Source organism: Carex rostrata, chromosome 21, assembly GCF_964058835.1.
Source record: "Carex rostrata chromosome 21, lpCarRost1.2, whole genome shotgun sequence".
NCBI lineage: Eukaryota > Viridiplantae > Streptophyta > Magnoliopsida > Poales > Cyperaceae > Carex > Carex rostrata.
The window spans coordinates 2,337,302-2,352,462 of NC_135938.1; the positions used below are offsets into that span (position 1 = coordinate 2,337,302).

At 34.3% G+C, this 15,161-nt stretch overlaps 2 protein-coding genes across 2 annotated transcripts; one reads left to right on the forward strand and one right to left on the reverse strand.

Moving 5' to 3' along the window:
• Positions 1–551: 551 nt before the first annotated feature.
• Positions 552–8,047, forward strand: LOC144573605 (protein NRT1/ PTR FAMILY 2.7-like). The gene is made up of 4 exons (XM_078323387.1): positions 552–716; positions 927–1,144; positions 3,017–3,543; positions 7,128–8,047. The coding sequence occupies exons 1-4, from the start codon at positions 614–616 to the stop codon at positions 7,972–7,974; spliced, it is 1,695 nt and encodes a 564-aa protein (XP_078179513.1). The 5' UTR covers positions 552–613; the 3' UTR covers positions 7,975–8,047.
• A 189-nt stretch (positions 8,048–8,236) lies between these two features.
• On the reverse strand, positions 8,237–12,000 carry LOC144573604 (TOM1-like protein 6). The gene is made up of 8 exons (XM_078323386.1): positions 11,858–12,000; positions 11,383–11,461; positions 11,075–11,287; positions 10,194–10,570; positions 10,026–10,107; positions 9,843–9,928; positions 9,513–9,752; positions 8,237–9,152 (listed from the first exon to the last, which is right to left on the reverse strand). Exons 1-8 carry the CDS (start codon positions 11,962–11,964, stop codon positions 8,429–8,431), a joined length of 1,908 nt encoding a protein of 635 aa, XP_078179512.1. The 5' UTR covers positions 11,965–12,000; the 3' UTR covers positions 8,237–8,428.
• Between the last annotated feature and the right edge of the window lie 3,161 nt (positions 12,001–15,161).

The following is a 15,161-nucleotide window of genomic DNA, read 5'->3' on the forward strand; positions in this document are numbered from 1 at the left end:
GAAGTAAATATTTGACACTATATTTGAGCTTTCAAATGAGGAATAACAATGGAGGTAGGACAAAGCAAATTAAATCACCTATTTAAATGAATTAACTTACTCTGTATGTATCATTGACAAATATTCATTTTCCAAACATCTTACTCCTTTAGTCGGATCAATTTAAGTCCTGACTTATACTTCTTTAGTCGGATTAATTTAAGCCCTAACTTAAGTTGTCAAACGAGATGCAAAACAGGAATAAGATACAGAAATAAGATATATAGAATAAGCAATTTATTAAATCTTACTAAATTTAAATTGTAACCAAGCATATCCTACATTATTAACATTCTAAACCAAACTAATAAATTAAACATACAGTCTAAACCAAAGTATATTATTAATTAGCCAGAGTGTTGTAAATAACATTTCTTATTTTAACATATTTGTTGGCGGACACCAAATCCTCAACCTCCAACAAAAAAAAACACATACTTTCTAACCCATGCGCCTATAAATGCCACCAACCAGAATAAGCGAATATATATATGTGTGTGTGTGTGTGTGTGTGTTCTCCTGCAGGCACAAGTGCTTCAAAAGTTCAAACTCCTAACTTACAGGAAGCTCTCTCATGGCAACAAAAATGGAATCAGAAAAATCAAAATTTGATGAAGAGAAAGCAGAGAAGAAATCTCACAAGCAAGGTGGCTGGATCACTTTCCCTTTCCTCTCAGGTGTTCTCCCTCACTTCCCCTTTTTTTCCCCTTGTATAATAATTAAAAGGTTATCGTCGTCGCACATATGGCTTCATTACAACCAATTGGTACTGTACCAATACCAGTATAAGAAATTTCCTGGTCTTTTATGTTTTATTACGGTATGCTCTGGAAACTAATTAATTAATGTTCAATATTACTGTACAAATTGTTGTTTTTCTTTTGAAGGAAGTATTCTGGGAGTAGGATTGGCAATGAGCGGAGCGATGAGCAACTTCCTGGTATACTTGATACAAGAATACAATGTCAGGAGCATCGATGCAGCGCAAATAGTAAACATCATAAGCGGGTCTTTGAGTTTGGCTCCTGTTGCCGGAGCCATTGTTGCGGACGCTTTCTTCGGGTGTTATTCTGTCATTGCCGCCTCTTCAGCAATCCAATTATTGGTATGTGTGTGCTTTAGTTCACAATTTAATGCAAATATTTGTATATTTTTCTTAGCTACAATTTCTCAATACAAGTGAAGAAGTGATATAAATAATCAATACTGAGAAGAAATTAGAAAAAGATTTTTTTTTTTCCATTTCTAATTATTCTACATTTATTAAAATGAAAGAAATACATTGTTTTAGAATATGGAGGGTGAATCATTAGTCAAAAACGCACTGCCTAAGTAGGACTAGAAAAGGATATAATCCTTTTAAAGCACATAAACAAGAAAAGTTAAATTATCCTATTGAATCACATGCGGTGTTAAGTCGCACCCAATTATTTGCATCATGGTGGGGATCAGTAGTTGCTTTCTTAAAGTGTTACATCCAATTAAGAAAAAGGGGAAAATTTCTAGTGTATCCATCAAAACTTTCAAAATAGCCAATTTCCCCATCAAAACATCTAAATATCCAATTTACCCATAAAAATTTAACATCCTTTCTTCTATCCCCTTTTACTCATTAAATCTAGTATTTAGTTATTTTAAATATTAAAGTGACAAATATACCCCCTTCTTCTTAAATGGAGGAGATGTCCCTAAAGAGTTGAGATCACCATTATTCTTATTGATTGACAGCTAAAAATCATACCTTAAACGAAAGAGATTAGAAGAAAATTTAAATTTGTCACCACCTCTGCAGGATGAGAGACAATAGCTTCTTTTCCAACAAAAGAAGCTCTTGACTAGTACAATCCTGATCCCTTAACCCGGTGTTGTTGTTTTTCAATTCTTCTTCTAATCCTTATCGTTTAAGGACCAGGATCATAATTAAATCAGGTCGGTGGTTATTCAATAAGAACAACGGTGATCTCTGATTTTATTAAGATTAATGGTGCTCTCAACTTTTAAGGGACTCTAATTAAGAGGAAGGGGCTATATTTGTCAATTTAATATTTAAAATAACTAAATACTAGATTTAATGAGTAAAAGGGGATAGAAAAAATGATGTTAAATTTCTATGGGTAAATTGGATATTAAGATGTTTTGATGGGGAAATTAGCTATTTTGAAAATTTTGATGGGTACACCAGAAATTTTCCCGAAAAAGGAAGTTGTTTCTTTAACAGTCAAATGTAGGTCAGCTTTATTTGACAAAAAGAACTTGAACTCACTTTATTAATTGTTCAGGACAAAAACAGACGTAGGTATATGATTATCAATAATAAACTGTTAATTAGAAAAAGGTTTTCTCTTCCGCAATCGGTAACCATGCTTAATTTGTCATATGTCCTAGAAAACTTCAAAATTCTTAATTATATGATATATAGTTGTCTTGATTATGAAATTTTTTTTAGTATTTGGGTATGATACACAACAAAATCATCATGTATCTCGATTGGTAGACGAGTCTAAATAACGAGCCGATCGATTATTAGCATGCATGCCTCTAATTCTTATTAAGATAATACGATGATTCAGAAAGTTTGTGTGGAGTGTCATGAGCTATTTAGTACCAATTATTGAACAAAGTTCAATTTCTGATTTCTTTTAAGAGACATCCCACGAGCGACTCCTCAGAGTTGTTAGCCTTTAACATCATCCTAGACAATGACATCAAAAAGACTGATTAGGTCTTAAGCCTACTTAAAAATCATTTGCCATATTATGATAATAAAAAGTAATCTCTTTATGATTCAAAAAAGTTTTGAATGATATGTTATTTTAATTCTGATATTCTTTTGTCAGTGTTTTGATATTTTAATATTTCTTTTGAACGAAATGGTGGAGCCATGGGATTACATATTAGATAGTGAAAAAAATGTAATTAATTAATATTCTATTTTAATTTCATTACATTAATCAGCTAAATTTATTTGATTCAACAGTCACTTGTGCTCTTCACCATGACCGCAGCACTCAAATCGCTCCGACCAAAACCATGCGATGTTCCCGGCACAGACACATGTCAGGCGGCATCAAAAGGCCAACTCACTGTGTTGTACAGTGCAGTAGCTCTGTTAGCCATTGCAACAGGAGGAACCCGGTTCAACCAAGCCACAATGGGTGCGAGCCAGTTCGACCGGGTCGAGGACCAGGCGGTATATTTCAACTGGTTCTTCATCTTTATGTACATTGCCGCCATTGTCGGTGCCACCGCCATTGTTTATATTCAAGATAGCATTAGCTGGGTCTTGGGCTTTGGTCTCTGCCTGGGCGCTAGTGCAGTAAGTTTGGTTGTTTTACTGCTTGGAACAAAATATTACCACAGCCCGGCACCCGAAGGAAGCCCGTTCACCGGTCTGTTTCGTGTGGTCGTGGCAACTGTAAGGAAATGGAAGGTAAAGTTGTCACAAGCGACCCCTAGTTATTTTCATGGAAATGATGACATGGCATCTCCAAGCCAGAGCTTCAGGTATGTGTTATCATTAATTTATTATATCAAACCGTAATCTTTTATACTTACCAGTGTTTCTCCTTAAGTTCAATGCCAAACGATACTGTTAATTTTCATCAAGGACTCAAATTATGTGTTATTATTCATGGTAATCTATTTAAATAATGATCAACGGAAACATATAAATATTTATTCAATTCTGCTAAAATTCCACATTGCTTCCACTCTTCTTTTGATTTAACCAATTTATTCCCAAATACATATCATATTCCTCCCTTCAACATCACAGTTCTACCAAGAAAGCTATGGAATTTATGTAACATATATGAAAACATATAAATATCTAATACAGATGAACCAAATTAATTAAATTCTGAAATGTAGTTGATCTGCCAAGAGGTCTCTAAGTCTAGCAACTAATCCTTGCCTCCATTTAATGAAACAGCTCTGTTTTATCTGTCGAATAATTTTTTTTGTTTTTCCTAAACATATCTTTCAAAACTCAAATCTACCATAAAAAACAAAAAGAAAAATGCCAACTTACTCTGTCTCATTTTTAATGGCAATTTCATAGGCATATATCGAGTTGGAGTATGAATTTTATGAAATGAACACGTAATACGACATTAATATTGCGAGTGGAAGCTTAGTTTGCATGTGGCATTGGTTAGATCTTTTGTTGAATGGGATTGGTGTACTTTCTGATTATGACTGCCATTATATTGCTCATGATCAGGATAGATAAAGCGAGGCAAGGGGGAAAAGATATTGTCTCCCTTGATATTTATAATTTGAGTAAAACTAGGATGTGATATGCTCATTAAGAAGAGTTGGTGAGCACACCTTTAAATTATTTTGGATTAACTTTAAACTATGAATTCAAACAGTTGAAATCCAAGTACTTCGTGAGTGATGTATGTACATATAAAATTTTTCCAAGTTTTAAATTTTTTTAGCACATAATCAAGCGGTCAAAACAATGAATATTTTATAAGTTAATTTTTTATCATTTTTTTTACCGCTTGATCATGTACTAAATGAATTCGAAACTTCAAAAATTTTGCATGCTTATACATCACTAACGAAATACTTGAATTTCAACGGTTTAGATTCATAGTTCAAAATCAATTTGATAGTCTTTTGGAGGTGTGCTCTCCAATATCACATCCTAGTTTTGCTCTATAATTTTCATTCAATTTGTGATCTTTTCTCGATTCTTGAAAAGAAATTTTCATACAGTAATTTTTTTTTAATGCAAAGGTTGGAGATTAAATCACTTAACTATTTAATGTTTTTGTTATTACAATAAAAAAAAAATTCTCATCTGAATTTTGAATTTATAACCTTTCAAAGAGATCATGTACATTTATCACTGTATCAAAAACTAGTTCTTGTGAGTAAAGATTTTTAGCATATCAGTTTTGACTTCATACAACACAGAGACCGTAGAATCAAAAGAGTGATACCATACTGCTATCTTAAACTTTTTATCTCATTTCCACCTCAATCAAGCAATCAACTAGCACAACAATATTATAATGATTTGCTGGTGGTTGACTGATTAGTGGAACCCCCACAAACGATGTGAAAGCCCAAATGATTAATTATGCGAAAGAAAAAGGTGTTCTACCTAACATTATCTGTCTCAAGGGAGTTGTAAAGCCCTATCAACTTTATACCCATATCATATCTAATTGTTATGATATATTTATTTAATGCTTTCAAAGATAATATTCAAAATAAAAAATAAAAAATTATATGAATTGTTCATCATGACATGTATCAAACTAGGATTACTGTAAAAGTTATTTTATTGCCTTTCATTAAATCATTTAAAAAAATTAATACAATGTTTTTTAATAATTATTGATAGAAGCTGCATTTAAATAATGAAGTTTACATTCGCAATTTTATTTTTTGTTTTGAACATTAACATTTTTCAACATATGAAACAGACGTAAACTAATTATTCATTAATTTGTTATGGCCCAGAAATTGATTGCAATAAATTAATACTCCTATCAATTTTGACGGTATTTCCATCTGTTTCTTTAATGAGAAGTTCAACGACAAATGTTGAGACATCATATTTAATACTAGACGATAATTGTGCCTCTTATCTTAATCAAATTAAGTTAGGCCCATTAGAGTGTGCTTTACAAAATTCAAATAGAAGAGAAGGAAAAGGAAGGGGATGCACAGAGTAAGAGAGGGAGTTACCTTTAAATTGAATTCAAATCCTCTCCAATACTTGACAAGGGAAAATTTTTTACAATTACTAGATCTGGACCATTCTTTTTAACTTGGCACAAATCTCAAAGCCCAATAATATACTGCCTTCCGTGCTATTCCGAATAGCTAGGCACCGACTGAGAGTAAATATGAGTCGTCTGTTTCAATTGTCTTGAGTCAAGTACCTGGGAGGATACGGATCCATTTAAGTTGGTGTCTATTCAAAATGCACGAGAGAGACAATATTAATTGTTGCTTTGAGATTCTTAAAGTAAAAAATTTGAACGGTCCCAATTTTCTAGTTGATTCTATATGATAAAACTTGCATTAAATGTTATTGATTCTATAAAATGTGGACAAAACTAATTACAAAATGAAAAAGTTATCAAGTGTAAGTGAAAAATGAAAAACTTAATTATCACGTACTCGTATATATATATATATATATATATCGTGGGCCTCGTTTGATGATGTTGAAATTACAAAATAGTAGAAATAGTACGCCATTATGATTGAAAACGATCCATAAACACGGATTAGAAGGGTCTGAATTATACTATAATACTAATAAATTAGTCAAACACCATAATTAATCGCATATATAAACAGAACAACAGCTCGCCCCAAGTCCCCAACCCCCACCCCCATAAATAGTTTCTCTAAATTAGTGATCATAATTATTGAGGACATGATTTCATATTCTAGTCTTTCCAAATTTCGAATTTTATTTAATATTGTTCTAAAATATTTAGATGGAAATTTTAAATTTCTAAAATAAAAAAATTCTTCACTTTCTTTCTGCTCGATAATGCCAGTTTATACTAAATAAAAACTTTGATGATTTAGAAAAGTTAGAAAATCTCAGTTTTAATTTATGATTTTTCTCTTCTTTGATTATTTTTTTTTTCATAAATCTCAGTTTATAAACGTTGACAATTGTTACCATCCTACTTAAATATTAAAATGTGATAAAATTTTGCTGATAACTTTAAAATAAAAATGATGGCTGGAAATTCAGCCCAAAATTTACAATTTCGTAAATAGCTTGTTGTTGCCTGGTATTCTTTCGTTTTTCCTGATATCGTATCCCTCTTTCTGATATATTTCCTTTTTGTTAAAATATCATTTTCCTGATATCAATTGTAGCGGTTTAGCAGGGGTAAAGATATTGACAGAGTAGTTTTTACTTCATGCAGCATTGTTTCAGCTCTATTCTCCATGCGCTGCATGAAGCAAAGTATGCTCTGTCAATATCTTTACCAGTCTATCAGACCTTGAGGAACTCTAATTCAATTTGGGTGCACTATATATTACAAATGGAAAGAAGGAACATAAACTTATTTTAACTAGCTATTTTGTTTAATCATCAGCTTATTCAACCGTGCTGCGCTGATTTCTGAAGGTGACACCAACCAAGACGGCTCAATCGCCAAACCATGGAAACTGTGCACCGTGCGAGAAGTCGAGGACTTCAAGTCTGTTGTTCGTGTCTTACCAGTATGGGCCTCTGCCATCTATCTCAGCATCTCTATCGGCTGTCAGCTAAACCTTTCGGTTCTACAGGCACTGACGATGGACCGCTCCATCGGGCGCAGTTTCTCCATCCCAGCCGGCTCAATGACCGTCCCATCATTTCTTGCCTTTGTCATATTCCTCGCCTTCCTTGACCGCATTTTGTTCCCAATTTGGTACAAGCTCACTCACCACACTCCAACCCCGCTACAGCGCATCGGCATTGGACATCTCATCAATGTGGTTAGCATGATTGTGTCAGCCTTGGTCGAGAGGAGGCGGGCCGCAGTTATCAGTAGGCATCAAGCTGAGGTCCATCCTGGCTGGATAGTGCCCATGTCAGCACTCTGGCTTGTACTGCCACTGGCATTGCAAGGGGCCGCAGAGGCATTACACTTCCCTGGTCAGGTGGCTTTATACTATCAAGAATTTCCCAAGGCACTAAAGAACACCTCCACTGGGATGGAGGCGGTGATCATTGCATTTGGTTTTTACCTCAGCACAGCTTTCCTCAGCATCGTTCGGCATGTGACAACATGGCTTCCAGATGATTTAAACAGATCACGATTGGAGAATGTATACTGGTTGATTGCTATTCTTGCCCTAATCAACTTCGGTATTTACATCATATGCGCAAAATTCTACAAATACCAGAATTATGTTGACACTGAGAAAGTAGCTGTAAGTGAGATATCTGCTAGTTAGAGTGTGGATAGTAGTAAAATGTACTGTTTATGGTTGTCTAATGTCTACTAATGGTATTATTAATTTATCAAAACAATGCTCAAAGTGCAAATTGATGTCTCCAATACCAAATTCTCGGAAATTAAAAGAAAGGGCACAGAACTAAGGCAATAAAAGTTTATATTTGTTTTACAATGGGTAGTAATTGCTCAAGCATGCATATAAGATTATGTTTTTATGTTGACAACGAATATAAGAAAAAAAAAATTGGCTCACATAAAAAGGAAGAACCTTAATATTTTATTCATAACCATGCTCCTGATCATTATTTACACATGACATGTCTTAGAATGGTCAGGTATACCAACCATCAATTCAATCAAGACCAACAATCAAAAGAAATTATAAAATTTACACAGATAAAAACAAAAACAACTGAAAGAACAAAACAAAACCTTAAAAAGAGACTTCAAATTTATTTCCTTCCACTATTCATAGAATAACTTGGCGAACCAGTTGAAGCAGAAACACCACCAGTTGTTCTCACAGTCCCATCAGCATTTCGAAAATCCACAAGGTCCCCAAAGAAAGTATTTGAAGAGACATAAGATGGTCTTGGTTGGGCCCCTGCTGGTACATTTGGTCTCAGTTCAACTGAACCCAACTGTTGCATCGGTCTCATACCATGTGACGGTGAGTTAACTGAGTACGGTACTGCAGCCGCTGGTGCAGGAATGGTGGAGCCCTCATCAGATGGAGTATCAATTTCCCATGGTGGAGGCGGGTAGGTCATCACAGCACTCTCTTGAGTATGAGGCTGAGGCTGTGCCTGAGGGGGAGCCCAGGGGGGCATAATTGGAGCAGAGGTTTTATTCAAGGCCTCTTGAGGCTGAGGTGGGGCCCAGGACACAGCATAACTATTTCCCGGGGAAGTTATAGGAGAGGGGTTTTGATTTGAGGTGGAAAGAGGGCTCAGGGTAGAGGTTGTAGGGGTGAGAGGGGAGGAGGATTGAGGAGCAATGGAAAGGCTAAGAAGGTTTATGATATCATCCTCTTTGCTGGTAGTTTTCACAGGGGCCGGTGGGTCAGGGAGAGAGAAAGAATTGCTATGCACAGAGGTGGATGGTTCAGGGACAGTACTTGGGGATGGTTGAGAAATAATGGATGATTTTGTGCTTACTGACTTCATTTTTGACTTCCTGTTACAAAATAAGAACAAGGAATTTAATTGCCTTAAAAGATAGTAAAACAGAAACTGATACTATATGTAACATAGTATTCAACAAAAACACCCTTCAGCTGTGGTACTTGAAACCAGGATGAATAGGCAAGTACCAACCTAAAAGGTACGTATTGAAAGTTGAAACACCACAAAACATGGTATTCTTTTCTTTTCTTTTTTTTCAAACTAACCCTTGATTTCAGCCTTAAGCATGACTAAACATCACAAAATATAAATGGAGATCTCATCTGCATCCTACCAACAAAACCCCATCAAAGTAACCTAAGGGTGCTGGTCCTGACTATATGACATAAGGTACACTGGTATGGTAGCGTACCTGCGAGCAAGCTGAGCAAACTCATCATCCTCCTCTTCCTCCTCTTCACTGGCCACAAGATTTGTCACTTGAGAAGTAGACACAACAGCTACAGGTGCTGTCGGGACAGGAGCTGGCAGTGGGTCCTCCTTTTCAGTTGGCAAAGGCAGAGCAGAGCCTGAGGCTATGGCATCATGCTTTGCTAGCAAGCTTTGCAACTTGTCATTCAACTGGAGACTCTCTTCCAATAGCTTCTCATCACTGAAATGAAAACAGAAGAAAAAAAATTAAAGTCTAAATTTAAGGAAGGGAGGTACAAGGATGAAAGATAAAAGCCATTGCAACATGTACCTTGTAGAAGTTATGAAGGCCATGAGCTTCTTTTCATTCATGCGACATTGGCTAACAAGATCTGATATCACCTCATCTTTCACAGCCTAAATGTAGCAAAAAGAGAATTATATATGTAGTTCATACACCCTTAGCATTTAGTGTAGACTGTAGAACTACTTATTCTGGAATATGCATTTATACCTCCCGATCAGTAGGATTAACAGCTCTAAGCATCTCATTTAGCAGCTCCATTACACTACGCACACTATCCAAATCTGATAGGCTGGACACATGACAGTATAGCAATGTGAATTCAGATCAAAGAATGGAAAAACAAAGTTCAATAGATTGTATCAAAGAGAAATATACCTTAAATTGGCCATCTCTGAAGCCATTGCCTCATCCAGTCTTAAAGAAGCATTGACAGGCATTCCATAGGACGGGTTGGGAGCATTAACCGGCATGCCATAAAATGGATGTGGCCCATAACCTCTTAACAGGGTCCCATCACCCGATGGTGGCATCCCATAACCAGTACGAGGTGATCCATAACTCGTCTGGAAGGACCCATAACCTGGTTGTTGACTAGAAGGTACAGCATACAGAGTTTGAGGAGGGCTTGGTACTGGAAATTGTGAAGGCAACTGTTGAGTCACAGGAGGATCATTTGCAGTAGGATGTGTAGCAGGAGGAGTTATTATTGGAGCATCATCATGTGTTCTCTCTGGGAATATCACACCATAAGCCTATAAATTTAATATTGCATTTATTAGGATGGTAGCTATTAGTTGATCTTATAATTGGATAAACATAAGCAAAATTAAGGTAATTCTTCTCGTGTGTCCTAAGAACATTATGCATGCCCGTGCAAAAATGAATTATAACATCCTGATTAAATATCTATATAACATCATTAACACTCCCAACCTATTTAGTTCAACTTAGCATACCAAAAGTACCCCCTCCCCATTTCATTTTTCTCTGCTCATGAAGGAAGACTAGGGGTAGTTTGGCCACATTTTAAAGAGATGATAGAAAAACAGCTGGTAAGAGGTAAGATACTGATACTTTTTGGGGCTTTTAGCCAGCTATTTCTACGTTTCACGAGTGGATGCAAGATATAATTCTCAACTGATACTTTTGGGCTGTACATCAAATTTTTTTAAGTAAAGTTCAGATGTACTTCTCGTGGGTGTACAACAAAATTTCTAACTAATTACATTAGAAGGGAAAATAGTTTACATAAGTACCTTTAATTCAGAATAGGCCCAATAGTACTGAGGATACTTCCCGGTGGGTCCACCAAAGGCCTCTTGCCATGAGTCTATAAGCAACAATATTTTATCTCTGACTGGAATATCAGACTTTTTCTTGATGATTTTGACCATTTCAGTGAGAATTTCACGCTCCTGCACTTGTTGGTGCACATAATCTCCACAGTTCTTCATTAATGTCTCTAACAGCTATTAATCAGATAAATGTTGTGTTTAATAGGATTAACAGCATAATTATTGCAGACTCAGGTCAAATTAGTGATCATTTGAATTCAAGTACGTACCGTCAAAGTAAGAAACTGAACCGTCGAACTCTTGTGGTGAAGTCGTTTCTTTATTGCTTTGATCACATCTTTGGCTTGCCTGATTAATCACAAAGTTTCAGCACTACATGTTTTAACTCAAAACTCACTCATGCAAACAAAGTTCATATAACAGATAATAAAAAAAATACAAATACATCTAATCTGACAAACAACTTAACTTTATGATAGAAAACCCAATAAAATACACAAGTTCAAGAAGTTCACCAAAACCCAACAAAATACAACTTAATTTTAAGATAGAAAATTCAATTTGATTAGCATGTAAAACCTAAAAAAATTGTACCAAACTAAGCACTCAAGTTTCTGAAGCATTTTCTTCATTCATTGATCCTATTTTCTTTCCAAGTACTAAATAGAGCGGTATAATCACTGAACAATTCAAATTTTATATCAAAATCAACAACTGGACTAGATAAATTCAACCAAACTGTACCCATAATCGGAATTGACAGAATCGCAGATATCCATGTTGAGAGCCCAATCAGGCGAGAGCAAGAGGTCGCTCGTCGCCTTCTCCACCTTCACCGTCGCTGACGTCATCTCCGCTACCTATTATAGCTAGAAGAAGAAACTGTACTTTGAATTTGAAGGGTATTACTACGACGAAGAAGAAGAAGAGAGGAGGAGGAATAAAAAAAACAAATTTTCTTTTATCGATTTGCTTGTCTTGGGCTCTGCTGCTGTTCTTTCCGTCTCTTTTTTTCCAATTTTCTATTCCTGTGTTTGCTTCCGCGTGTTATCCCATTTCCCTGTATTTCTGTAACTGAATATAATATTCAACCGTGTTTCGGGTGATATATGACCACCTCAATGAAAGATATCTATACGCTATTTGTGGGGCCCATGACAGTGTCTTACTGCATGATAACGTGCAACCAGGCAGATAGTGAAATAAGATAACAGTGGACATGGATTGGGCAATGGGCAACTTTTCGGCAGGAGGCCCAATAAATGTTCCTTAAGTAACCCTGGAAAATTATATATTATCAATTACTAAGGAGTCTGACTAGTATGATATCGGGTCATATGAATCTATCTCCAAAATTGATTGAATAGATTTCAAACGACTAATCTAAACTGGTCAAATCAATTTATTTTATGTGTGATGCGTTTACATGCATTTTTTTTATATTTTTGAGTTATTTTAGTATCAAATCAAATGGTAGAAATATCAAAAAATAAATATATTAAAATTAATTTAAAAACTCACACATTTGACCGCTTTGACTTAATATCAAATAAATTCAAAAATTTATAAATTTTACATGTAAACGCACAACTAATAAAGTAAATCGGTTTGAACGATTTGGATTCACTGTTTGAAATCAATTTGATAGATTTTAAAATTAGTGTTATATAGATTAAAATAACATTGATATTATAATATTCAAACTCCCAAACAATGCTCTTATGATTTATGAAAACTTAGTTCTAGAACCTAACATAGCTACTTGATTTATTTTGGTTGCAAGTTACAATGACTAGCTCGTAGCTACATACGTCACGTCAAAGCATAATTTAATAGGTCCAACCGTCCAAGCACAGTAGGACCGTATTTTCAATATTTTATTGTAATTATAATTCTTTCTACCTAATTTGTTGAACTTAATAACATCATGGGATCTAACAAAATAATTACAATGTCAATTTTCTTTTTTATAATTTTTAACATTAATGGAGCGCTAACATTAATCCTGAATTAGATTGCTAATGATTTTGTATGTTACACATCCATCCTATATGAAATAAATATCAAATCTATTTATGACAAATATGATATATATACCCATTTATTTCGCATATAATTAAAGTATTGTTTTTTTTTTCCTTTTTTCCTTTTTTCCTTTTTTTTTACAGTGGGTCAAAGAGAAAAACTAGTCTTAAAAGGGAGTTTTGTTCACACTATAGATCATTCTATGAAATTTCTAGATAATGTAATATGAAAGAATACTATTCATGATAACGTGTTATTATTATGTTTGATTTTGAATGACAATCGCTTCAAGGATTTCAGGAAATATATGATTAAGGTGTTTCATTTGGTATAGATTGTAATGGTTATTGGAAATCAAGAAAATCAATAATAATTTTTATTTCTTAAAAAAAATTACAAAAGAAATAATTCTCATCAAGTAGAAATAAAAAAATAAAAATAAAAACTATCATTGCCAAATGTTGATTTACCTTAGCCAAGTAGGGAGTTAATTGACCCCATTTATTGCAAAATTCTTTTAAATTTGTACTATAAAGTATAATATTAAAGATAAAATTACTATACATGTACCAAATTTGATCCCCATTTATTTCGTAACATTTTTTGGGGTGTTCGGCAACCCTCCTTAAGGGAGACAGGATTAAAATTTTAATCTTGGCTAAGAAGCGGTTGTTTGGTAAGATGTCAGGATTAAGAAAGTTAGATTAATACAATTAAAAAATGTCTTATTAGGATAAAGCTAGATTGTAAAAGACCAAAATAACCCTTATGTTACTTTTCCCATAAAATATGGTTAATGATTGTAAAAGACCAAAATGACCCTTAGTATCGCATAATTTGCTATTTTTAAGCGCTCTCTCTTGATCTTTTGCCCTTTAAATTAGTCTCTCGTTCAAACTTGGATTAATTATTTAATAAAAATTAAACAATGGACCCATAAAATTTCAATATACAAAGAAAAACATTTATAATAAACAAATTACAAGTTATCAGTATAATAGAAATTTAAACTAAACATTATAATACGAGTAGAACTAGGGTGCTCTTAAGCTCACCAAAGTTTTGGTGAGCTTAACTCTAAATCTCATAAAATCAATTTCAAATGAAGAATCCGAACCGTTGAAACCCGCCTACCTTACGTGTGATGCATCTACATATGAAATTTTTAAACATTCGAATTAATTTAATATAAAGTCAAGCGGTCAAAATTAGAAGGTTAATAAATTAATTTTAGTGCATTCATTTTTGAACGTTTTTTGACCGCTTGACTTTATACTAAATTAATTCGAATGTTTAAAAATTTCACATGTAGATGCATCACACGTAAGGTAGGCGGGTTTCAACGGTTTGGATTCGTCATTTGAAATTGATTTGATAAGTTTTAGAGTTAAGCTCACCAAAACTTTGGTGAGCTTAAGAGCACCCTAGTTCTACTCTTATAATACAGTTACCAATATAACCTAGACGGACAAATAAAATATTATAAAATACCAATAATCCAATATAACCAAGAATCCAAGATGCTTCTAGGTTCATCCCTATCCTCCTGGTTCATACCAATAATCTAATATAAACATTATAATGTCAATTAACCTAGACGGAGCAGTACCAGTAAGAATTGGTTAATAAAAAAACAAATTAGCAATCAATTAGCACAATTAGAAAGCAAGAGATAGTTAAGGGTCAATAACAGTAGTAATCAATAATAACGAAAGGTAGTCAATTTTTCCTCAAAGAGTTTAAGGGCATGTTCGGCGGATGGAGTGCAATAGGAATGGAAATGGAATTGCAAAAAAATTTAACTGAATTTTACTGTTCACGTGAGAAAAAAAAAATTTAATCTGAATGAATTTGTTTTTTTTTCCCACGTGAACATTAATTTTTGAGCTGTTGCTGACCAGGCCCTAAAACAATGACGAACGAAAGTCTACAGTGCAAGGAGAAGAAAGACCAATACAGTGAGGAACTGAGGATGAAGGAAGAATAATACCTTCTATAAATTCACTGGAGAACTTAGAAGACA